The sequence below is a fragment of the Ornithorhynchus anatinus genome, chromosome 20 (genome assembly GCF_004115215.2).
Source record: "Ornithorhynchus anatinus isolate Pmale09 chromosome 20, mOrnAna1.pri.v4, whole genome shotgun sequence".
NCBI lineage: Eukaryota > Metazoa > Chordata > Mammalia > Monotremata > Ornithorhynchidae > Ornithorhynchus > Ornithorhynchus anatinus.
In genome coordinates, this window is record NC_041747.1 from 30109065 (window position 1) to 30134389 (window position 25325).

A 25325-nucleotide genomic window follows, 5' to 3' on the forward strand; every position below is an offset into this window, starting at 1 on the left:
AGGGCTCCTGCCACATACCCAGGTGTGGTTGGCGCCGTGCGTCCCACCCCCCCACGTGCCCCGGTGCCTCAGGCCCCACCTTCCACATGTCCCTCGGGCTGGGCCGCTGGCTGGATTGGGGAGTGGGGTTGGGCGTCGGGGGCGGCCTCTGCATTTCTGAGCCGATGGCGGGCGGCGCAGGAACACCCGGCCAACGATGCCTGCAGACCGGCAGGCAAGCGGGCCCTCCCTCCGCCTCTCAATGCTGAATCCTTCTTCCGTGTCCACCCACCCGGCGGCTGCAGGTAAGAGCCCCGTTCGCCGTTTGTTCTGGGGGAAGAGGGAGAGATACGGGAGCGGGAGGCCTCGTGGTGGCCTGTCTACTTGTTTCGTTTGGCTGTCTGTCTCCCCCTCGTAGGCAGTGAGTCCGATGTTGGGTAGGGATTCTCTCTATCTGTTGGAATTGTACATTCCAAGTGCTTAGTACAGTGCTCTGCACTCAATATATACGATTGAATGAATGGGAACCCCCGGGACTCCGGTCCGGGCCGAGTGCTGGGTCGGTGAGTCCATTGTATTTATTGAGCACTTACTGTATGTAGAGCACTATACTAGGCGCTTGGGAGAGTACAATAGAACTGAATAACATGTTCCCTGCCCACAACGAGCTTTCAGTCTGGGAATGGAGACACTGTTATAAATTATAGATAGGGACATAGGTGCTGTGGGGATGGGGCGGTGGATGAATTAAGGGAGCAAGTCAAGTCTGAGTGGAAAGGAGTGGGAAAAGAGGAAAGGAGGGCTTAGGGAGGTCGTCTTGGAGATGTGCCTTTCATTCATTCAATCATATTTATTGAGCGCTTACTGGGTGCAGAGCATTGTGCAGCGCAGAGCACTTTAGTGATTGAAATGGGGGAGAGTAATTGTCGGATACGAGGAGGGAGGACGTTCGAGGTTGGAGGCAGGATGAGGGTGAGGGTTCGGGTTCGGCGGCCTGATAGACAGTGAGAAGATTGGCATTAGAGGAGCGAAGTGTGCGGGCTGGGACAGGAGATGAGATGAGGTAGGAGGGGGCAAGGTGAATGCTTTAAAGCCGATGGTAAGGAGTTTATTTCTGATGTGGTTACAGTCTAGACAGTGATATAAATAAATTATGGAAACGTGAGTCTGCCAAGAGGGAGAGATCAGTGCGGGAGATGTAGATTTGGGAATCATCCACGTAACGAGGGTAGTCGAAGCTGAGAGCGAATGAGTCCTCCGAGGGAGTGGGTGTGGATGGAGAAGGTAGAAAGGGACCCTGAAGTGAGCCGTGTGGGAGGCTGAGGAGCTCGCAAAAGACTGAGATAGAACTGAGACACCAGAGATAGAATCAGGAGAGGATGCGAGGACAGTGTCAGTGACGCCAAAATCGGATGTTCCCAAGCGCTTAGATCGGAGGTCCGCACGCAGCAAGCGCTCAATCAATACGATTGATTGAAAGAATGAAGTAAGCGCTCAATCAATACAACTGAATGAATGCGTTTCCAGAAAGGGCTGGTCGACAGGGTCAGAGGCAGCTGAGAGGCCAAGGATTAGGATGGAGAAGAGGGCAGATGGCGGGGTGACACCGCCTGCCTGCGATGCTTCTTTAGACGGTGAGCCCATCACTGGGCCGGGGTTGTCTCTATCTGTGGCGAGTGTACATTCCAAGCGCTTGGCACAGTGCTCTGCACATAGTCAGTGCTCGATAAATACGATTGAATCCTCGCTCTGCCCATTAGGTAGGGGGCAGGTGGAGCCGCTCCCATCGCCTCCCTGACAGGTGGGGCAGGTCGGGGGGATGGTGGGGGGGGGGACACAAAGGCCCGCAGAGATCCAGGTAACCGAGCACACTCAGGGAGTTCTGTCTGTCTTGAGAACCAGACAGTATTTGTCAAGCACTTACTAAGTGCCGGGGTACGTGCAAATTAATCAGGTTGAACAGTCCCTGCCTTCCCTTTAGATTGTAAAATCCTCGAGCAGAGCTCCTGTTCAACTTAATTGTGGCATTTGCCCAAATGTCTATTTCGCACCAATCATTGCGCCGAATTAACGGGCAGGACCTGGGGGTAATGTTAACTGTGGTCCTTGTTTAGTGGGTGAAATTTTTAATGGTTCTTATTTTTACTGTAGTCATTCAGTTGTATTTACTGTACCTTTACTGTGTGCAGGGCACTGTACTTTGGCACTTGGGAAAATACCATACGATAATAAAGTGATATTCCTTGCCCACAACTAGCTTACAGGCTAGAGGTGGGGAGACAGACATCAATAAATAAAATTTCAGATAATTACATAAGTGCTGTGGGGCTTGGAAGAGCAAAGGGAGCAAGTCAGGGCCAACCGGGAGTGGGAGAGGAAGAAAAGTGAGTAGTATATACCAGACACTGTACTAAATGCACAAGATTTAGTGAAGTTCGCCCTGTTGCTTTAGGCAGCAAGGGCATATGGCATTTTGGGTGATGCATCTCTGATTTCTAAAGGGTTTTGGGCAACAATCACAGTATCCACTACTTTCCATGCGATTGAGGTCGGTTGGTGGTGCTCTGGGACTGAGGAGCCTCTGAAGGGACCTCTAACTGTGGGAACTGCTCAAGGTGCAGGCTGAGCCCTTCTGTTCTCCTAACCCCACTCCCTTGGGGAATTTATTTACTCCCATGGCTTCAACTATCATTGCTTTCAATGGTTGAGTTCTTTAGTATAGTTTGCTGCCTCTAGGACACCCAAACCTGCCCTACTCAGCATGGACAAGTACCCCAGAGTATGCTCTGCTCTTTGGATCATTTTTCAGGTTCAACCCACCACTCCACTCTTCAAAAATCTCCAATGTCAAGTGCTTAGTGTATGGAGACCACAGTGCTCACACTAATACACAGGTAGGCTTAGACATGCAAGAATTGAGCACAGGACTGGGAACCTAGAAACATGGAGCAAGTTACTCTGACTTAACTACCTAGTCTGTGAAATGGGGCTCTCAGGACCCTGTGGTAAGGGAGTCAAGACAGTGGTGTGGGGGGGGGGGGGTTCATGAACTTTGACATGGGGTGGCATTGGGCATAGGATAAAATAAAATGGTGCTTAGTGGAAGAGAGTCCAACAGGTAAGGAGGAATATGATGGCCTAAAATTAGACTGGTGCCTAATCTTTTGCCAAATCCTGCTTCTGTTTCTACACAGCTGTTAGACTTGGGGGGGTGTCCATGGATGGAGGCCACAACAGCAAGGTGAGGCTGGTTGGCAGGGGGCCCATGTCTTTCACCCCTAAAAGAGCTATGGGCCGGCCTGTGCAGCGATTCACGTTCAAGGCAAGTGGGACCAGTAGCATTCTTCAGTCCACGGACATAAGGACCAACCATTTTAACGCCTCCTTTCACACCCCTTCTCTGCCCTGGGACACTGTACTCCCTCCAACTTGTTCCCCTTGGTTTGGGACTGGCTGATTTGATTAAAATGTCAATTTCAGACCTGTCTCTCCAGGGAAGAGAAGCTTGAGGGGGGCAGGGAAAAGCTATTCCTCCCCTCCAAACTCAGGTGAATGCTGTTGGGCACTGTACTGCCTGGGGCCCCTCGTCTCCCTCCAAACCCCAACCCGAACCGTCCACAAAAACAGCAGCCCCCTCCTTGGTATTTTAGGGTTTTATTAACTGGCAAGTTGGAGCATCCAGGTCCACAGCGGGGGTCCGGTCCTGAAAGCAAGAAGAGGCAGGTTAGAAGCAGGGTCTCTCAGAGAGCGGCTCCCGCCCTCTCCCCATCCCACCCCTGTGGGTCCAGGACAGAGAACATACCGTCCATCAGGCAGTGGGGACGGGCTGGGGTAGGGGCGGCTGTTCGGGCTTGGCCCCCTTCTGCTCGGAGACGGGCGTTGTGGGCAGCACCTCCTCCTTGGGCTCGACGATGCTGACGTGGTCAGGCAGTGGCTTCTTGGGCCCGATCTTGCCACTGGGGTCCCAGGGGAGCATGATCTTCACCTTGATGCCCAGCACGCCTGTGGGAGGGAGGGCTGGTGTGAGCCTCTGAGCCAGCCTTCTGCCATCCTTTCCACCCCAACTCTGGTAGTGGCCGACTCGGCCCTTCTCAGACAAATGCCTCAGAATCCACCATGGCATGGGTTCTGGCACCACAACCTCCCCACCCGGCGCCACAGAACGTGGCCCTGGGCGAGGGGGGCAGAGCACGCAGGACCCTCTCTGACTCGTCATCGTCTCATCACCGAAGGGCACGGGGCCGGCCCCCTCCCCATCCCCCAGACCTCGGCCCCCAGGCCCGCTCACCCTGCCGCAGGAGCACGTGGCGCACGGCTGTGTCCACGTAGTAGTTGACCGGGTCGCCGCTGTGGATCATCAGCCCGTCCACAAACTTCATGGACTTGGCCCTCTGGCCCCGCAGTTTGCCGGACACGACCACCTCACAGCCTTTGGCCCCGCTCTCCATGATAAAGCGCAGGACGCCGTAGCACGCTCTGCACGAGACGGGGGAGAGAAATGCACCGCACATCAGCCCCGCCCCCACCTCCCAGGGTCCGTGAGACGGCTCCGCTCCTCCTCAGACAAATGCCTCAAGATCCATCAGCGCGGGACCCCCGGCCGAGACGCCCCCGTGCCCAGCCCCGCAGAACGCGGGCCTGGGCGACGGGGGGAGCACCGGCCTTGCGGGGTCCGGTCAGCCTCGTCATCGTCTCATCACGGAAGGGAAGAGGGAGGGGAGGGGTGTGGGCGCGCCCCTTACCTGCGCACAGCCAGGCCCCCCAGGAGCTTGTAGCGCAGGGACTCGGCCTGGGCGATGGCGCACAGCCCGCGCGTGGCCACCTTCTCCGCATATAGCTGCAGGGGCAAGGACGGAAGCACAGGGTTAGTCAGGGGGAGAGGGGTGGCACCGACCACCTGTCTGCCACGATCAGACTTTCAGCTCCCTCCTCAAACCCCCGGCCGCGTACTTTACTAACAAAATTTAAACCATCAGGCACCATCTCCCTAAATTCTCCCGTTCCTCTTCATTCCTCCCCAGCAGGATCTCCAGCTTCTCCTCAAAATCTACCCTTCACCTGCACCTCCGGCCCATTTAATCAAAACATTCCTTTCATCCCTCTCTAACCGCCATTACTTCCATCGTTTTCCTACACGAACGTTCAGTCCATATCTATCCCCACTTCGGGGGAACCGCCGGGGGTTGCCTATCTACCCCACCCCCAAAGTACTTATGAACATTTATTCTGTCTTCCCCTTTTAGACTGTAAGCCCCTTGTGTACAAGAAAGTCGACCAACTCCGCTGTATTGTACTGAGTACTACATGCTTAATACCGCTGGACTGATGGATTCAAATGGAAAGTCTCCCTTGGCCTTATGTCACAGCACAGCCCAATCACTCCTTTCTTTCGATTCTCACCTGAGCACTGTGCCTAACCCTGGTCCCATCCCTCCCCTCAGCTCCTCTGATCCACATCACATGCTTGCCTCACTCCATCAGGCGGTTGTCCTTCGGAGGTCAGGGACCCTCGTCTTTTATTTCTGCCACCCTCTTCTCCTAAGGGCCTAGCACGATGCCGTGAGCTCGAATCTCCTACTGACCCCGACGAAAGCAACCCCATCGTGCCACTCACCTCTACGCTGCCCTCCGGGAAGCCGAACCTCTTCTGGACGACTGCCGTGAGCTCCCGGATGCGGCGACCCTTCTCGCCCAACACATTCTGCGTCCTGTGATCAGTCAATCCACCAGTCAAAGGTTAGCAGACACAAATACTAAAATACAGAGGAAGGAAGGCTACAGGGTCCGTAAAAGGGTCGATTAGATAGGTACCCAAGTGCTACAGGGCCAGCTGGGTTCAGAATAATAATAATATAAACGGTATTTGTTAAGCACTGTTCCAGGTGCTGGGGTAGATACAAGGTAATCACGTGGGGCTGACAGTCTTAATCCCCATTTTACAGATAAGGCAACTGAGGCACAGAGGAGTGACTTGCCCAAAGTCACAGAGCCGATAGGCTGGCGGAGCGGGGATTAGAGTCCACGACCTCTGACTCCCAAACCCACGCTTTTTCCATTAAGCCACGCTGCTTCTCCGCAGTAGAATTTGATCGGCGAAGGGCTCCCGGAGAATGATCTCAGAAAGAACCAAAAGTAGGCTGGGAGGTCCGAAAGGGGTTAAGGGGGGGGGGGGATCAGCAAGAGCTAGGCCAGTCCCCAAACCCTCACCAGCCACGGTCTCGAGCGTGGGGAGAGAGAGAACCCCACCCAGCATCTTAAAGGGGGACCAGGGTGGTACCTACCTGGTGGCCAGGATGATGATCTCGGTCCTGGTTGGGGTGACGCGGACTTCGACTCCCGAGTAGCCGTCTTCGGCCAGCTCCCGGGTGAGGAACTCATTCAGTTCGGCCTTGAAGATGCCATCGGCCACGAACTACGGAAAACCAACCCCCGCCCCGGGACGCTGTGTTAGCGTACGCGACGCCCAGCTCCACGCCAGTCAAACTCCAGAGCGGCAAGGACTCGGGCACTCCATCCCGTGAAAAAGACGGCCTCGATGTGCTCCAGAGACACGGGCCCGATTACCCCTCCATCACAGACCTGGGAGGCAGAGACTGTCCTGCCCATTTCGCAGACGGTAAGTTTGAGCCTCCCAGGCCCCTCTCCCCCCACCCCTGGCAACACCGGGCCACGCTACTCCCACATGCTACTTAGTAGTAATAACAACAATAATGTTGATATTTAAGTGCTTACTATGTGCAGAGCACTGTTCTAAGCACTGGGGTAGATACAGGGTAATCAGGTTGTCCCACGTGAGGCTCAGTCTTAATCCCCATTTTATAGATGAGGTCACCAAGGCACAGAAGTGACTTGCCCAGTCTCACCGCCGACAAGCGGATCAGCCGGAATTCGAACTCATGACCTCTGACTCCCAAGCCCGGGCTCTTTCTACTGAGCCACGCTGCTTCTCTACTGATGAACCGCCTCCTCCTGCTCTTAAAACTCGGTCCAGCTCCTCCTCCTCATTAATTCATTTGTATTTATTAATTAATGGTTATCATCATAATGGCATTACTGTGTGCCAGGCTCTGTTTTAAGCGCCAGGGTGGAAACAAGCAAATCGGGTCTGACACAGCCCCTACCCCAGAGGGCCCAGTCTTAGCCCCCCATTCTACAGATGAGCTGAGACAGGTAAGTGAAATGACTTTCCCAAGGCCACACAGCAAATGGCGTCAGGATTAGAACCCAGGTCCCCCCGACTGCTAGGCCCGTAGAGAAGCAGTGTGGCTCAGTGGAAAGAGCCTGGGCTTGGGAGTCCGAAAATCATGGGTTCTAATCCCATCTCTGCCACTTTTCAGCTGTGTGACTTTGGGCAATAATAATAATGATGCTAAGAGCTTACTATGTGCAGAGCACTGTTCTAAGCGCTGGGGCAGATACAAGGTGATCAGGTTGTCCCACATGGGGCTCACAGTCTTCACCCCCATTTTACAGATGAGGTTACCGAGGCACAGAAAAGTTGAGTGACTTGCCGAGTCACACAGCTGACAAGTGGTGGAGCCGGGATTAATAATAATAATGTTGGTATTTGTTAAGCGCTTACTATATGCAGAGCACTGTTCTAAGCGCTGGGGTAGGCACAGGGTCATCAGGTTGTCCCACGTGCGGCTCCCAGTCTTCACCCCCATTTTACAGATGAGGTCACGGAGGCCCAGCGAAGTGAAGTGACTTGCCCCATCACCCAGCTGCCAAATGGCAGAGCGGGGATTCGAACCCATGACCTCCGACTCCCAAGCCCGGGCTCTTTCCACTGGGCCACGCTGCTTCTCAAGTCCCTTCTCAGTGACCTCATCCGTAAAATGGGATGAAGGCTGTGAGCCCCACGTGGGACCAACTCATCACCTAGTATTCATCCAATAGTATTTATCGAGCGCTTACTATGTGCAGAGCACTGTGTCCTCACCCTGCGCTCAGAACAGTGCTCTGCACATAGTAAGCGCTTAACAAATACTATCCCGATCGCTTACTATGTGCGGTGCACTGTGCCCACCCTGCGCTCAGAATGATGCTTTGCATAGAGTAAGAGCTTAACAAGTACTATTACTGTTACGAGTGCTTACTATGTGCGGTGCACTGTGCCCACCCTGCGCTCAAAATGGTGCTTTGCATAGAGTAGGAGCTTAACAAGTACTATCCCGAGCGCTTACTATGTGCAGAGCACTGGGCCCACCCTGCGCTCACAATGGTGCTTTGCATAGAGTAAAAGTTTAATAAGAACTATCACGAGCTTGTACTCTGTGCAGAGCACTGGGCCCACCCTGAGCTCAGAATGGTGCTTTGCACAGAGTAAGAGCTTAATAAGTACTATCACGAGCTCTTACTCTGTGCAGAGCACTGGGCCCACCCTGCGCTCACAATGGTGCTTTGCATAGAGTAAAAGTTTAATAAGTACTATCCCGAGCTCGTACTCTGTGCAGAGCACTGGGCCCACCCTGCGCTCACAATGGTGCTTTGCATAGAGTAAAAGTTTAATAAGTACTATCCCGAGCTCGTACTCTGTGCAGAGCACTGGGCCCACCCTGAGCTCAGAATGGTGCTTTGCACAGAGTAAGAGCTTAATAAGTACTATCACGAGCTCTTACTCTGTGCAGAGCACTGGGCCCACCCTGCGCTCACAATGGTGCTTTGCATAGAGTAAAAGTTTAATAAGTACTATCCCGAGCTCGTACTCTGTGCAGAGCACTGGGCCCACCCTGAGCTCAGAATGGTGCTTTGCACAGAGTAAGAGCTTAATAAGTACTATCACGAGCTCTTACTCTGTGCAGAGCACTGGGCCCACCCTGCGCTCACAATGGTGCTTTGCATAGAGTAAAAGTTTAATAAGTACTATCCCGAGCTCGTACTCTGTGCAGAGCACTGGGCCCACCCTGAGCTCAGAATGGTGCTTTGCACAAAGAGCTTAATAAGTACTATCCCGAGCTCTTACTCTGTGCAGAGCACTGGGCCCACCCTGCGCTCACAATGGTGCTTTGCACAGAGTAAAAGTTTAATAAGTACTATCCCGAGCTCGTACTCTGTGCAGAGCACTGGGCCCACCCTGCGCTCAGAATGGTGCTTTGCACAAAGAGCTTAATAAGTACTATTACGAGCGCTTACTAGGTGCAGAGCACTGTGCCCACCCTGCGCTCACAATGGTGCTTTGCATAGAGTAAAAGTTTAATAAGTACTATCACGAGCTCGTACTTTGTGCAGAGCACTGTGCCCACCCTGAGCTCAGAACGGTGCTTTGCACAAAGAGCTTAATAAGTACTATCACGAGCTCTTACTCTGTGCAGAGCACTGGGCCCACCCTGCGCTCACAATGGTGCTTTGCATAGAGTAAAAGTTTAATAAGTACTATCCCGAGCTCGTACTCTGTGCAGAGCACTGTGCCCACCCTGAGCTCAGAATGGTGCTTTGCACAGAGTAAGAGCTTAATAAGTACTATCACGAGCTCTTACTCTGTGCAGAGCACTGGGCCCACCCTGCGCTCACAATGGTGCTTTGCATAGAGTAAAAGTTTAATAAGTACTATCCCGAGCTCGTACTCTGTGCAGAGCACTGGGCCCACCCTGAGCTCAGAATGGTGCTTTGCACAGAGTAAGAGCTTAATAAGTACTATCACGAGCTCTTACTCTGTGCAGAGCACTGGGCCCACCCTGCGCTCACAATGGTGCTTTGCATAGAGTAAAAGTTTAATAAGTACTATCCCGAGCTCGTACTCTGTGCAGAGCACTGGGCCCACCCTGAGCTCAGAATGGTGCTTTGCACAGAGTAAGAGCTTAATAAGTACTATCACGAGCTCTTACTCTGTGCAGAGCACTGGGCCCACCCTGCGCTCACAATGGTGCTTTGCATAGAGTAAAAGTTTAATAAGTACTATCCCGAGCTCGTACTCTGTGCAGAGCACTGGGCCCACCCTGAGCTCAGAATGGTGCTTTGCACAGAGTAAGAGCTTAATAAGTACTATCACGAGCTCTTACTCTGTGCAGAGCACTGGGCCCACCCTGAGCTCAGAATGGTGCTTTGCACAGAGTAAAAGTTTAATAAGTACTATCACGAGCTCGTACTCTGTGCAGAGCACTGTGCCCACCCTGAGCTCAGAATGGTGCTTTGCACAAAGGGCTTAATAAGTACTATTACGAGCGCTTACTAGGTGCAGAGCACTGTGCCCACCCTGCGCTCAGAATGGTGCTTTGCACAGAGTACGAGCTTAACTATTATTATTAGTATTCGATCCACTGGGCCCCTTCGCTCACTGGGTGCGGAGCGCTGTGCTAAGCGTTTAGGAGAGTGCCCGGGGCGGTGGAGGTTGTCAGGTCCCCCGTGCACAGCGAGCTGACCGTCTCCAGGCCCCCCCGCGCCCGGCCTCCAGGTGGGATGGCAGCAGCGCCATGTTGATGGCGGCGGGAAGGGGGGGGAGACTCGATCCGCCTCCATCCGCCGCCTCCCGCCAGCCCTCGGCGCCCGCCGGCCGGCCCCGCCGATAGAGGGGCGTCCCCCCTTTCCGGAGCCCCCCACGGCGCCCCGCCGCCGCGCCTCACCTTCCTCTTCTTGGAGATGGGAACGGCCATCTCCCGGCCGGCGATGGCCGCCCGCTCCGCGCTGCCAGGGAAAAGGGAGGGAGCCGCGCCGCCGGAAGTGCAGATAAAGGGCGCCCCCCTGCGGCCGCCCGGAGGGACTTCCGGCCGCGGGGCCTCTCGGAAAATGTAGTCCCGGGGGGGGGGGGGAAATGAGGCTGCAGACACAGGGCCCAGAAGCATCATCATAACAATGTTGGCAGTTGTTAAACGCTTACTCTATGCAGAGCCCTGTTCTCAGAGCTGGAATAATAATAATGTTGGTGTTGGTGAAGCGCTTACTAGGTGCACAGCACTGTTCCCAGAGCTGGAATAATAATAATGTTGGTGTTAAGCACTTACTAGGTGCACAGCACTGTTCTCAGAGCTGGAATAATAATAATGTTGGTGTTTGTTAATAATAATAATGTTGGTATTTGTTAAGCGCTTACTAGGTGCAGAGCACTGTTCTAAGCGCTGGGGGAGACACAGGGGAATCAGGTTGTCCCACGTGGGGCTCACAGTCTTAATCCCCATTTAAGTGCTTACTAGGTGCACAGCACTGTTCTAAGCGCTGGAATAATAATAATGTTGGTGTTTGTGAAGCGCTTACTAGGTGCACAGCACTGTTCTCAGAGCTGGAATAATAATAATGTTGGTGTTAAGCACTTACTAGGTGCACAGCACTGTTCTCAGAGCTGGAATAATAATAATGTTGGTGTTGGTTAAGCGCTTACTAGGTGCACAGCACTGTTCTCAGAGCTGGAATAATAATAATGTTGGTGTTTGTTAAGCGCTTACTCTGTGCAGAGCCCTGTTCTCAGAGCTGGAATAATAATAATGTTGGTGTTTGTGAAGCGCTTACTAGGTGCACAGCACTGTTCTCAGAGCTGGAATAATAATAATGTTGGTGTTTGTTAAGCGCTTACTAGGTGCACAGCAATGTTCTAAGCGCTGGAATAATAATAATGTTGGTGTTTGTTAAGCGCTTACTCTGTGCAGAGCCCTGTTCTCAGAGCTGGAATAATAATAATGTTGGTGTTAAGCGCTTACTAGGTGCACAGCACTGTTCTCAGAGCTGGAATAATAATAATGTTGGTGTTAAGCACTTACTAGGTGCAGAGCACTGTTCCCAGAGCTGGAATAATAATAATGTTGGTGTTTGTGAAGTGCTTACTAGGTGCACAGCACTGTTCTCAGAGCTGGAATAATAATAATGTTGGTGTTTGTTAAGCGCTTACTAGGTGCAGAGCACTGTTCTCAGAGCTGGAATAATAATAATGTTGGTGTTAAGCACTTACTAGGTGCAGAGCACTGTTCTCAGAGCTGGAATAATAATAATGTTGGTGTTGGTTAAGTGCTTACTAGGTGCACAGCACTGTTCTCAGAGCTGGAATAATAATAATGTTGGTGTTTGTTAAGCGCTTACTAGGTGCAGAGCACTGTTCTCAGAGCTGGAATAATAATAATGTTGGTGTTAAGCACTTACTAGGTGCAGAGCACTGTTCTCAGAGCTGGAATAATAATAATGTTGGTGTTGGTTAAGTGCTTACTAGGTGCACAGCACTGTTCTCAGAGCTGGAATAATAATAATGTTGGTGTTTGTTAAGCGCTTACTAGGTGCAGAGCACTGTTCTCAGAGCTGGAATAATAATAATGTTGGTGTTAAGCACTTACTAGGTGCAGAGCACTGTTCTCAGAGCTGGAATAATAATAATGTTGGTGTTGGTTAAGTGCTTACTAGGTGCACAGCACTGTTCTCAGAGCTGGAATAATAATAATGTTGGTGTTTGTTAAGCGCTTACTAGGTGCAGAGCACTGTTCTCAGAGCTGGAATAATAATAATGTTGGTGTTAAGCACTTACTAGGTGCAGAGCACTGTTCTCAGAGCTGGAATAATAATAATGTTGGTGTTTGTGAAGCGCTTACTAGGTGCACAGCACTGTTCTCAGAGCTTGAATAATAATAATAATAATGTTGGTGTTTGTGAAGCGCTTACTAGGTGCAGAGCACTGTTATAAGCGCTGGAATAATAATAATAATGTTGGTATTTGTTAAGCGCTTACTAGGTGCAGAGCAATGTTCTAAGTGCTGGAGTAATAATGTTGGTATTTGTTAAGCGCCTACTATATGCAGAGCACCGTATTAAGCACTGGAATAATAATGTTGGTATTTGTTAAGTGCCTACTATATGCAGAGCACTGTTCTAAGCGCTGGAATAATAATGTTGGTGTTTGTTAAGTGCTTACTATGTGCAGAGCACTGTTCTAAGTGCTGGAATACTAATAATGTTGATGTTAAGCGCTTACTAAGTGCAGAGCGCTGGAATAATAATAATGTTGTTGTTTGTTAAGCGCTTACTAGGTGCAGAGCACTGTTCTCAGAGCTGGAATAATAATAATGTAGGTGTTTGTGAAGCGCTTACTAGGTGCACAGCACTGTTCTCAGAGCTGGAATAATAATAATAATGTTGGTGTTTGTGAAGCGCTTACTAGGTGCACAGCACTGTTCTCAGAGCTGGAATAACAATAATAATAATAATAATGTTGGTGTTTGTGAAGCGCTTACTATGTGCAGAGCACTGTTCTAAGCGCTGGAATAATAATAATGTTGGTATTTGTTAAGCGCTTACTATGTGCAGAGCACTGTTCTAAGTGCTGGAGTAATAATGTTGGTATTTGTTAAGCGCTTACTAGGTGCAGAGCACTGTATTAAGCGCTGTAATAATAATGTTGGTATTTAAGCGCCTCCTATGTGCAGAGCACTGTTCTCAGCGGTGGGGTAATAATAATGTTTGTATTTGTTAAGCGCTTACTATGTGCAGAGAACTGTTCTAAGCGCTGTAATAATAATAATAATGTTGGTATTTGTAAAGCCCTTACTATGGGCCGAGCACTGTTCTCAGAGCTGGAATAATAATGTTGGTATTTGTTAAGCACTTACTATGTGCAGAGCACTGTTATAAGAGCTGGAATAATAATATTGGTATTTGTTAAGCACCTATTATGTGCAGAGCACTGTATTAAACGCTGGAATAATAATGTTGGTATTTAAGCGCCTACTATGTGCCAAGCACTGTTCTCAGCGGTGGGGTGGTAATAATGTTGGTATTTATTAAGCACCTACTATGTGCTGAGCACTGTTCTAAGCGCTGGAATAATAATGTTGGTATTTGTTAAGCGCCTACTATGGGATTCGAACTCATGACCTCTGACTCCAAAGCCCGTGCTCTTTCCACTGAGCCACGCTGCTTCACTATGCGCTGGGCCAGATGCAAGGTAATGGGGTTGGACACAGTCCCTGTCCCACCTGGGGCTCACAGTCTCAATCCCCATTTTACAGATGTCAGAGGTCATGGGTTTGAATTCCGGCTCTGCCACTTGTCAGCTGTGTGACTTTGGGCAAGTCACTTCCCTTCTCTGGGCCTCAGTTACCTCATCTGTAAAATGGGGATTAAGACTGAGCCTCACGTGGGACAACCTGATGACCCTGTATCTACCCCAGCTCTTTGAACAGTGCTCTGCATACAGTAAGCATTTAACAAATACCACAATAATTATTATTAATAACTAACCCCACCCTAGCAGGGACTGCGTTGAGAAAAACGCTAGGCCGGAGCTTATTCACGAGTTTCTCGATTGAGCACGCGCAGTCCCTGCGCCATGCAAGGCGCCCCATTGCCCGTCCACTGCCCGTCCAACTTGTCTAACGCCCCCGGGTCCCGGGAGGGAAGGGGAAGGGGCCGGGGTGACTGAGAAAAAGCCGCGTCTTAATTCCGCGTTTTTATTATTCAACATTTTATACATAATAAATACAAACTTTTTACAGCCAGTGGGAAGAAAGCTCTCGCTTGCGAGGCCTGCAAGGCCTTCCCCCACTCCTCCCTCCCACCCCCCACCCCCAGCACTGACGCTGTACACGGGGAATACAACGGCCCCGCTCAAAGAAGGCGTTTAGAGAAGGCAGATTTTTACAACTTTTTCTTAAATAAGATTAGCAGCTCTGGGGGAGACGCAGGGTTTCCACAACGCTCCAAGTTAGGAGAGGCTGCTCAGGCCGAGAGCTGCAGCACGAAGCTCTGAACGTTTTTGCCAACTTTTGAAATCTTTAAAAAGAAACGAACAAACAAAAAACAACCACCCTTTTTTTAAACTTAAGAATAAGTTTGATAAACACATAAAAGACCTCAAATAGATCAACAGGACGAGAAGCTCGAACCAAAACCCCTGGAAAGGGCCGGCCCCGTCCGGCGCCTCTAGCACCCCCTCCCCCCGAAAAGCTCTCCCCTCCGACACCGGGCCGGAGGGACCACCCGATCCGACTGCGTCCCCGGGGCCAGAAGAGTCCAGACGGGCTGACGAGCTCCTTCTGGAAAACCTGGGTGAGTTTCTAACCCCTCCAGATGGACGGGGGTGTATCCACTTGCGACCCCTTGTTAATTAACTAATTAACAACCTCCGGGTTGGGCGAATGGCCCGACGGTCCGATGTGTTTGTGCACGAGGACGTGACCCAACGCGGGTGGGCACAGGGGAACGGCCGGCCGGCGCTTCGGACCCACGTCGGCAACTCTTGGCGATGTGCTCTGATCTGGAAGCTCCCGGCCTGTTGGTCCTGTTCACCAACCGCTGCTTCCTCCTGGGACGGAGACTGTGTGTCTCTCTGCCTGTGTTGGTCTTCGATGCCCGAGAAATGAAGACGTTCCAATGTTCCCGGACGCTCCTCGCTCCCGGGAAGCTGGGGTGGGTGAACCTCGCGGCCTTCCACCCTTTCTCCCAGACGAGGGCAGAGGGGTGGCGCGTCAGCAGTGCCTGGCGATTCGGGTGGACTGAAGCGTGGGGCCGAGCTGGGGCCCTCCCCAGCGCAGAAACGCAAAGAGCCCAAGTGAAGGGTCCCTTGAAGCCGGGGCAAAAGGGCCACTACCCTGGACGATCACTGCGCCGAACTAGCCCCCCTGCAAGCAGCAGGCTGGGAAAGGATGGAGCTTGGCCGCCGCAGACACGCGGCCTCCCTGCCGTCCCTTGCTTGTTCCGGGCCCTGGGTCCCCGCGGCCTTCAGCGGGCCACCGACATCTGCTTGGAAGGACCCCCTAACGTTGGCCCTGGTCAGTCACAGACGCGCCTCGTCCTTCTGCGACGGGCACTGGAGGAGCGGTACGCCTGTTCTCTCGTCGTGATTTTCCTCATCTGCTTCCTGCCGGGCAGCCGAGAGGGCCGGCCCTCCTGGTATGCGGACACCGCTGCGGCCTCGCCCGGAGGCCCACCTGGGCACCGGGAGACCCCAGGCCACACCCCCTTGGCCCCAGGATAACATACGGACAGGTCACCTCCCTACGGGGGGAGCCCGCCCATGAGTGCTGGGAAAGTTGGGGACCCAGCCGTAGCTGCCCCCGCCCTGGCCGAGCCACGCGGAGGAGGGAGTTGGGGGAACGGAGGAGGGAATGGACAGGAGCTGCCGGGAAGCCCTCAGGTCCGTGATTGTGGGGAAGGGTCCGAGCTGCCCCTTTTCCGGTTCAGTGGCTGGAGTCATCTGCATGCAAAGGGGCGAGAGCCTCGCCGGCCTGGCCCGCATCCAGTCTGCCCCTGGTCCGCCTCTGACCCGCAGGGGAGCCTCTGGGCCCGGCTGGCCCGGCGTCACACCAGGGTGATTTCCACGTCCTCCATCTTCTCCGTGGGCCGGCGGTGGCTCTGGGTGGGCGGGGGGGGAGCCGCTCGCACCTGGAGGGAAATGCGCACACCGGTCCGTGAGAGGGAGCTCCCGGGACAAGCCCCCCACCCCGGTCCGGAGCCCGACGGCCTCTCCTCCCCCACCGGCCCCAAGGACTCACCGGCCGCAGCTTGCCGTACGAGGCTTCGGGCGCGGGGCGCGGAGGCTGGGGAAACGCGGGCGAGTCGGAACCGAGGCTGTTCTCTGTGGGAAGAGGTGCGGGGGCTCGGTGAGAGAATGGGGGACCAAGCCGAGGGCATCCCCCGCCCCCCGAGAAGGTGAGTTCCCAGGCGGGCCGCCGGGTGAGGACACCTTACCGTTCACCGACGGCGAGCTGGGAAAGCCCGGGGAAGTTCGCCGGTCGGGGCTGGGGTAGGGGCTGCTCGGCGGCTGGTCGTACAGGGGCAGCGGAGCCAGCGAGGTCTGGGCCTTGGAAGAGGGAGAGCCCTGTGGGGGCGAGAGACGGGGTTAGGGTCAGGAGGGGGGGTCAGCGGGGCTACGGGCACCCCCTCGTCACCGCCTGACTGGGGTTGGACTAAGCAGGCCTCCCTCGGGAGCCGGTCTGTCGCCGGACTCCCTCAGCGGGGTCCGGGGCAGGAGACGACATTTCTCGGTCATGTGATTCCGGAGCGGTCATAAGAGAAGATGGCTAGGTGTGGCACCCCGGGTCCCCTCCCTTCCCGGCCGGCAGACCACCGCTCTCCCCGTCCTCAGGGCTCTCTTGAAATCCCATCTCCTCTGGCAGCCTTCCCCGACACTCTCCCAAGCACCTAGTCTCAGTTAATAAATGCCATTGACAGATTCATTGATTGAGTGATTGACATAATGGGAGCTGTTGTCCCTGAAGGGGTGTCAGGCACCGTTTTGCTCTGGCCATGGGTGAGGCACTCCCCGCTCCCCCACCCCCAACATACCCATCATTTCTTAATCAGTGGAATTTACTGCTTTCTCCCCCTAGTGCCCCGGCCCACTACCAGGGATTGATTGATTGATTCCCCTTCACCAATCCAATCAAGGTCCCTGCCACACTGGCCTTATGAGGGACGAGCTGCATCTTGTGGATTGATTTATTGCCCGTCCTCCGGCCTCATCTCCTCCGGCCTCATCTGCATGTGATTATCTGACCGAACACCCCATTCTACTAATGCTGAATCCACTGCTAGGGACCATTTGGATATCTGTATGTCCCCAGCTAGAGTGGAAGCTCCCAGTGGGCTAGGACTGGGGCCCGTGCTCCGGTGGTGCTTCCGAAAGACTCGGGATAGCGAGTGCTCTGGCCTCGGGGGCATCCAGCACAGCGTCCTGCCCTCAGGAGGCACTCGGTAAACATGGTTCCCTGCTTCCAATCTGGCTCCCGGCCCGCTGACGCTCGGGTCCCAGGTTAAACCAGTACGCCGAAACTCTCAGCGAGTCACCCTTCTCTCTCATCCCATCAATCTGTAAGCTCCCCATCCCATTCCCGGGAGGCCAAAGACAGATCCCGCAGCACCGGGGTTTGAGGTGGAAACGCTGTCCCTCTCACCTCCCCCGGCCCCGTCACCAGATCCGCCGCCCCCCTCGGTCGGTCCCCACCTGCACTTCCCCGCTCCACAGGGAGCCGCCGTTGGGGGACGCGTTCAACTCCTCCACCAGCACCGACGGGAAAACGCCCACTCGCCCGTTGAACTCGCCCTCCCAGAAGCCGTCGTCATCTTGGTTCTCCTTGTTGACGATGCGGATGATGGCCCCCTCGGGGAAGGTCAGCTCGTCCCCCGTCTGGCCCTCGTAGTCGTACAGCGCTTTCACGAAGCACACTGTGGGGCGGGGAGCAGCGCGGGTCAGAGCCGTCACGTACGGAGCCACGAGCCCACCCGCCCGCACAGAAACCTGCCCGGGAGGAGGTGTGGGAGGGAGAAGGGGGAGACGACACACACGAGACGAGGTCACCCGCCTGGCCTCTGCTCCCGCTCCCACCGCCGCCGGCCACCCGGCCTCCGTTTGCCCCCTCGCTGTCGCTTCCGCTGCTGCTCGCCCCGCTGTGGCTTCCACTCACTCCACGACCGCTCCAACTGCCCGCACCACCCCCCTCCTGCTTCCATCTCCTCCATCACCACTAATGCTGTTCTTCCCTGCAGAACCAGAACCAACTGGCCCAGGCGGCGTGGACTGGGCAGTGGCGTGGCATGACTGGACCCCGAGGGGTTCGCTGGCTCTAGGACTCCACATAACGGCCAAGCCCCCCTTCCGCTCCGGGTGGAGTTCTGCGCTCCCAACCACGGGCCCCTCCCGGGGGTGTCCCACGGCCCCGGCCCTCAGCTATTTACCGGCGGAGTCCCCGTTCAGGCTTCCGGACCCGAGGTCGGCTTCGGGGGAGCTGCCGGAGGCGTGGGAGCGCCCATCCAGGACCGCCAGGGACTGCAGCATGCTCAGAAGGCTGCTGGACGTGGGGAACTGCAGGTACTTCTCGGGCACGTAGCCCACCTGTCCCGCCTGGTTCCGCGCCTGGCGGGAGAGACGGCACCGCATGGAGGCCCGCTGTGGGGTCCCGCCACCAAGCCCCTCCGACCCCAGCAGCAAGGGCAGGAGAGTAAAGGCTGTGTACCTTTACCCAGTCTTCCATATCTCCATCTTCAATCACCTCCAGCACCTCCTGCTCCCCAATGGTCAGCTCATCTGGCTGAGAAGCCTGCAGCGGAGGACGGGCGTGGACACAATGGAGAATGTTAGCGAGGCGGAGGCGGCGGGGCTCCGGGCGGGACCAGGCCGGAGGCCGGAGTGGTCAGAGCCGGACCAGGAAGCCCGCCGCTGCGGCTGCCGCAACGACAGGGGATGAAGATGGCGATGGGGTCGATGGTGAGGTGGAGGCGGCCTGGGGAGCGGGGCCCCCCCGAGGCCCGGCACTCCCGGGAGCTGGACTCGGGACAGCTCTGCCCCAGACACGCCGGGTGACCGCGGGCAAGCCACCCGACCTCTCTGGGCCTGAGCTTCCCCACGCGTGCCCCGGAGAGGGCCGGGCTCCCTCGGCTGCAGGGGATGCTGGGATGAGTGAGGCGCAAGCCATGGGGCCGACGGGCAGGCAGGCAGGAGGCGGAGGGTGGTGGGTGCTGATGAGAGCGAGAGCCGTGGAGGGAGAAGCCGTAGAAATGTGCAGGAGAACCACGCGTGTGCGCCTGAAGCGGGGTCGCGTGGCTACTGTGCCGTGGAGGGTGTTGGTGATACTGGGGGTGTCTTCCCAATGGCGGGTAAGGCCCCGTAGGTTGGAGTGCTGACCCCGGCTCAGGCTGCTGGGGGCGGAGGTAGATGGAAGCGTCCCCTTGGCCGGGAGGGTATCCCGGCTGGGCACAGCGGGTCCCCTCGGAGTCCCAGCCTTCGCTCTCGGGGGCCTCCTCCCTGGCCCCGTGCCAGAGGAAAGGGAGAAGGGCGCTCTCCCTGGAGGGCAAGGCGCGCACCCTCATCTGGCAGCTCCCAGAGCCCGACTAGGGCTCAGACCCATGGCCTCACTCCCGATCCCCCGTCACGAGCATCCTAGTCCAACAGCCTCATCTGCGGGGCTCTCGGCAGCTTTACGGACAGGAAAACCCACCCAACTCTGGCCTGGGTCTCCCCTACCCGTTCCCTCACCCCCCCGCCGGCCTGGGATGCCACCTGGGATGATGTGGGCTCGGGCCACCGCCGAACCCCTCTGTAGGCCATGGTGAGGAGTCGGTCTGAATCGGTCCCTGCCGGCCGCCACCTCGCCCCTTGAGCTCCACTGGGGATGGGAGGAGTCAAAGGTGGGAGGGATGTGCCAAGGACAGCCTCTGGTACCTCCGGCCCCGTCCCCTCCGCCCAGCAAGGCAGCTAATCCCTTCCTGCCCGCGGTGCAGCCCGGCAGCCGGGACCTCGACACGTCTAGGTCAGCCCCGCCGGCTGAACCCGATGTTTACATTAGATGTTGGGCATGGTGGCCGAGGGCAAGGCCTCCTGGGTCCAGCCAGCTCCCACATGCTCTTTTTGGAGGCAGGAAGGTTGGTAGAGGCTCTCTGGGGCTCAGCACTTTCCGGGGTGTGTGTAGCGGCTGGTTTTACTCACTGCCCAGCCAGGCTCCTTCCCCAGCTTTGGTAGGCGGTCACTCTTCCCGGGCCCAACTTATCCCGGAGCCAAACTCGTCCATTATGGATCTGGGGTCCTCACCCACACTAAAAGCTCTGGCACGAAGACGGGGCCTGGGCAGGGGGTGGGGCCCGAGTATGAAGGTGGGATCTGGATACCGAATTAGGGCTTGGGGGGCGGGGGGAGGGGAGGGGAAAGGTGGTCAGTATGAGAAACCCAGAACCTGCTTCTCTCTCAGCCTTCTTCCTCCTGACCGATGGCCATTTTACTAGTCTGTGGCATCACCATTAGAGCTAGGAGGGTGGACTGGGATGGGGAGGCAGGATGGGAAGGGGCAGGAGGAGGTGGGGTAGGATACAGTGGGGAAGGCCAGGAGGAGGGTAGGGCGGGGTGGGCCAGGAAGGGGCAGGGTTATTGCTATTTGTTAGCCCCTCTGGTAGCAATCGATAAATCCTTTTTATTGAGCGTTTACTCTGGGCAGAGCACTGTACTAAGGGCTTGGGAGAGGGCGGTTCAACAGAATTAGCAGATATGTTTCCTTCCCATAGTGAGTTTACAGCCTAGAGAGAGGTGTGAAGGGCTGAGGTGGGAGGTCCCAGATGAAGGGAGGACTGGGGAAGATCTATGAATTTGGGGGGCCCGGGGCCTGGAACAATCAGAAAGCAGCTGAGGAAGAGGTGAACGTGGGGGTCAACTGGCAGAATGTGTTATGTGGCCTGACTTGGGTGACACTGGAGCGACCGCTGAACTGAACTTGCATTCTCACCGGGAAATAGCCACTCAGGAAGCGGCCTTCGGGGGTGAAGGGACCCATCAGAACCAAGAAGATAGGAGTAAAGGGACCACAGAGATGACAGACAAACGCCAGGCAGGTGCCGGACAGGTGGGCGTCAGTACCAACCTGGTAGGAGTATAGCACTTTGCAGGTGAGCGGGTAGTTTCTCAGGGTGCCCGAGGGGCTGGAACTGCTGTCGTCAAACACATCCATGCTGTCCTCCAACTCGTCCCCCTCGTCCCTTTCCGCGTCCGCGTTTAACTGGCAAAAATCAAAAGTCACCTGCCTTATTTACTGCTCTCCGGAGACGGTTTACCTCCGCGGGCAGCCTGTGGTGGATCCAGCTCGCCGCCACCAGTCCCCGTGGGTGGTCTGTTGAGCGGCATCCACGCTGCCCCGTCTCCAGGCGGGGAAACAGCGCTGGACTGATACTCGGCCACGGACTGGGGATTCTCTCTGTCTGATCTGGTTTTTACTGTCTCAGAGGACTGCTTGGCTTCTCACAGGAGGCCGAGAATAGCAGCACTGATAGCAGATGGGCTGGAAGAGCTTTGAACTCCTGGCCCAGCTCTACGCCCTGGCCGTATTGTCCTGTTCTGCCCTGGCCCCAGGCCCGGCCCCAAGCCCAGTCTTGGCCCCAGTCCTAGCCCTGAGCTCCCTTTGGTCCCCTGGGAGGCAAATAGTATTTGCAGGCCTGGAACGCTGGTGCGCGTTCCCTTCTCCTCCTCGATCAAACCACTGCTCCACCCAGCCACTTTCTCCTTCTTCATGACCTCCTCTTTGCATTTTGTTTCTCCTCAGCCTTCTGACCCTTTCCCTGGCCCCGACTCGCGGATCCTGCCCTTTGATGCCTTCCCTGCCCGGGGAGGACGCTTCATCTGAACTCCACCCTCCCTGCCCCTCATCATCGATAGCATTTCCTCCTGCCTCCGTGCCTTTCGGTCCCCGGCTGCCCTCCGGCTCCAATCCCACCCATTCTAAAGCTCCCTGCTCCGGCTGCCCCTCACCAAGAACTCCCATCCCCCAAAATATCCGTGTCCTTGCCCCCGGGGGCACCCGGTCAGCCCAAGAAGGGCCCAGGACGCTCCGGCCCACTTGTCGGGAGGGGCTCCCGGCCCTGGCCATTCCCTGCTCTCTGGTTCCGAGAAGGGATTGTCCTGGGCTCCCGGGAGCAAACTCAGCTGCGGCTCGCCTACGTTTTTGCCGTCTGGTTAGGAGAGCGGGTGAGTGGGCACTAATGCTTTGATATTGGCAGAGAGCTCAAAATCAACTTGCATTTAGGAAGTTCCCACAGAAGTCAGAAGCCAACTATGACACACACGCCCACCCCGTGATTTATTCTGAATTGTGCCAACACGGTTCCACCGGAAACGCGCCAGGCTATTTGCAGAAAATGCCGAGTAGTCCAGGAATGTTCTTTTTCGGGCAGGGAGGCTGTGGTCACACAGAGCTCCCTGGTAGGAACCACCATCGACGACCATCTCCTAACCAGGCACAGTCATATCAGGTGCCACTTGCCAGTCCTGGCTCATCTCTCCTCCTCCTCCCCGTTGGCAGCGGTCACCCCACCCCACAGCTGGTCTCGCTGTCTCTGCGCCCACACGTGCCCCGACGGAGGGCTCCTGCGCCCCGTGTCCCCACCTCCGGCACCCTAAAAGCCTCAATTCACCCCGACGGGGCTTTCTGGATAGTGCTTAGAACAGTGCTTGGCACAGAGTAAGTGCTTAACAAATACCATCATTATTATTATTATTATTATTATTATCCTCCGGATCTCAACAGAGCTAACCCCAGAGAAAGGGAGGAGGTGACGGGTTCTCCCGGGTCTTCCCCTCCCTGGGAGGGCAGGTGCAGAGAGCAGAGGCGGGGGAGCGTACCGTACCGTACCGTGTGCAGGGAGCCGTTCTTGGTTCCGGACGGCAGATTGGCCCAGCGCTCGTTCTCCAGCTCCTCCGTCACCTGATTCATGGCACTCTTCAGCCAGGCATCCACAGAGACGCCGATCTGCTTCAGCAGGCCCAACCGCGCCTCCGCTTTGAGCTTGACCACCTGGGGAACCGACGCGGGGGAAACTGTCAGGCCCCGCTGGTGGCGGCCTCCCCACCGCCACTCGCTCACGCCTCGGGGGCTCCTCGGGGGTGTCTCAGGCCGCAAGGGGGCCGGCTGGTCTCCTCGGGGCTGTCCCACCCCCAAAGAAATCTCCCAAGAGAAAAGTTGAAAGGTCAGCAGCACCGTCCTCCTTCTTGCATCGCCCACCGCCACCCCCAGCCGTGAGTGGCCCTGGGGTTTGATACTGATGCTTCCTTTGCTTCTAGGGATCCGGTTGCCCTGGACCCCTTCTTGGCCAACCCAAGCAACGTTGCCTCCAGCCTCTCTCCGCTGCCCTCTCCGGACCGGCCCTGAGCAGCCAGGGCTAGGGACCCAAAGTTGGCCGCCAGCTGAGGTCCTGTTAAGATGCTTCTTCTAGGCTTCCCCACCTCAGCTTGGCGCAAAGCTTCTGCCCATCTCCCAGCACCAGACTGAATCCATGCCGGGAGGATCCCTGCCTGCCTTACTCAGAAGGTGTGGCTGGCCAGGAGCCCTTGGGTTTTGCTCTGGGGTCAAGGTGACCCCCGGAACAGCATCCATCAATGCTACGAGGGTCAGCGTGTCGGCCCATTTTCACGTTGGCTGTTTCTTCAAACGTTCATCTTCCCAACAGGTTCTAGAGGGCCATCCCGGGTTTACTACTTCAACAGTGGCAATTACAAAGGGTAAGGGTCTGGCTTTTCCTCTCCCCTACCCGGGTGGGCACTGTGGGACCTGCAGCCTTTCCTTCAGGGGGGTTTATTGTGTTCCGACTACAGGCAGAGCACTGAATTGAGTAAGGTCTATGTGCAGAGCACTGAATTAATAATAATAATGTTGGTATTTGTTAAGCGCTTACTATGTGCAGAGCACTGTTCTAAGTGTGGGGTAGATACAGGGTAATCAGTTTGTCCCACATGAGGCTTACAGTCTTAATCCCCATTTTACAGATGAGGTAACTGAAGCTCAGAGAAGTTAAGTGACTTGCCCACAGTCACCCAGCTGACAAGTGGCAGGGCCGGGATTCGAACCCATGACCTCTGACTCCCAAGCCCGGGCTCTTTCCACTGAGCTACGCTGCTTCTCTAGTTGGACACTATGTGGAGAGCACTGTAATGGGCGTCTTCTGTGTACAGAGTGCTGGACTGAGGGCTTATTACAGGCAGAGCTCTAAACTGAGCAGCTCTGTGTGCAGACCACTAGACTTAATCCTTACTGGTGGAGAGTGCCGTACTGGTCACCTAATGTGTGAAGAGCACTCTACTGAGCAACTACTATGGAGTACAGCGCTCAGTCTTTACTAGGTAGAGCATTTTCCCGGGCACCTGTTATCTGAGGGGCACTGTACCGACAAACTGGGTGCATAGTCCTGTACTAGAGATTTTGGACCGTACAGAAGAAGTAGGAGATTGGATCCCTGCCTTCCAGACACATACAATCAGTGATATTTATTGAGCAATAATTTTGTGCAGTGCACTGCACTCTTAAAGGGTAACCAAGAAGCAGTTGCTTGGACCTCTTGTTAGGGGGGCCTGCTCTGTTGGCTGCTGACACACAATCCCCTTGAGCTGAAGAGAATCCCTCGTTATGGATGGAGAAAAATTAGAGAACAAGGCCCCCTCGGTTTCACTAGTCAGGACACTTGAATTCTTCAGCTGTGGCCTAGGGAACCCAAACAAGCCTCCACCTACCTCGGCCTTACGGATACTTTCTCTGGTCTCATCGATTTTCTGCTCCAGTTCTGCCCGGTTCTGCTCCGGCACAGTGATACCATGGCACTCCAGCTCATCCAACGTCTGGCACAGGAGAAACACGATGCACCATGGAACTGTTTGTGGGGAGGACTGGCACCTCTGACACCCCGGACACGGCTCACACGACACTCGCTAAAATCCCTTTTGCCTAGAGAAGACCCGGCTCAAGTCTCTCGGCCTCTGAGAACAGCAGGTGGGGAAGGAGCCACAGGGCCGCACCGCAGGGAAATCTAGTCCCTTTCTCTGCCTACGCTCAGCTCAACCCAGGCCCCTGGCAGAGCGGTCCAACCCACTCAAAGTTCTGGTATCTTCGCTGCAGGATATAGGCTGCCCAGTTGCGGCCTCCCCGCCCTAAAGGTCCCTCTGGCTGGGCCTCGCTCAACCCGTGTGGGCTGCT

General features: G+C 55.5%; 2 protein-coding genes and 1 non-coding gene across 5 annotated transcripts in view; all 3 read right to left on the minus strand.

Annotated features, from left to right (window-relative positions):
- Positions 1-3616: 3616 nt before the first annotated feature.
- RPS3 (ribosomal protein S3) lies at positions 3617-10645 on the minus strand. The gene is made up of 7 exons (XM_029048501.2): positions 10542-10645; positions 6261-6391; positions 5594-5687; positions 4722-4816; positions 4268-4455; positions 3782-3981; positions 3617-3682 (listed from the first exon to the last, which is right to left on the minus strand). Exons 1-6 carry the CDS (start codon positions 10569-10571, stop codon positions 3788-3790), a joined length of 732 nt encoding a protein of 243 aa, XP_028904334.1. The 5' UTR covers positions 10572-10645; the 3' UTR covers positions 3617-3682; positions 3782-3787.
- On the minus strand, positions 4066-4211 carry LOC114805984. Its single transcript, XR_003754115.1, has one exon. It is a non-coding gene; the product is annotated as a small nucleolar RNA SNORD15 (small nucleolar RNA).
- A 3691-nt stretch (positions 10646-14336) lies between the features above and the next one.
- FCHSD2 (FCH and double SH3 domains 2) overlaps positions 14337-25325 on the minus strand; it is a 72367-nt gene continuing 61378 nt past the window's right edge. For 2 of the 3 annotated variants that reach the window (XM_029048253.1, XM_029048252.1), the window contains 9 exons: positions 24866-24970; positions 22995-23156; positions 21234-21368; positions 18843-18926; positions 18565-18742; positions 17834-18054; positions 16579-16708; positions 16383-16465; positions 14337-16272 (listed from right to left, as the gene is read on the minus strand). In XM_029048253.1, coding sequence (XP_028904086.1) covers positions 16189-16272; positions 16383-16465; positions 16579-16708; positions 17834-18054; positions 18565-18742; positions 18843-18926; positions 21234-21368; positions 22995-23156; positions 24866-24970 — 1182 coding nt within the window. In that variant the 3' untranslated portion in view covers positions 14337-16188. The remainder of the gene's footprint in view (positions 16273-16382; positions 16466-16578; positions 16709-17833; positions 18055-18564; positions 18743-18842; positions 18927-21233; positions 21369-22994; positions 23157-24865; positions 24971-25325) is intronic. The other variant, XM_029048254.1, reaches the window with a different exon arrangement.

What these genes read in the sequence shown, in the direction of transcription:
- RPS3 (XM_029048501.2), bottom strand. Translation starts at nt 10,571, where the DNA reads ATGGCCGTTCCCATCTCCAAGAAGAGGAAG. An exon ending in ATCATCATCCTGGCCACCAG is followed by an intron (nt 5,688 to 6,260) that starts GTAGGTACCACC and finishes GACTGATCACAG; the next exon opens with GACGCAGAATGTGTTGGGCG. An exon ending in GGGGGCCTGGCTGTGCGCAG is followed by an intron (nt 4,456 to 4,721) that starts GTAAGGGGCGCG and finishes CGTCTCGTGCAG; the next exon opens with AGCGTGCTACGGCGTCCTGC.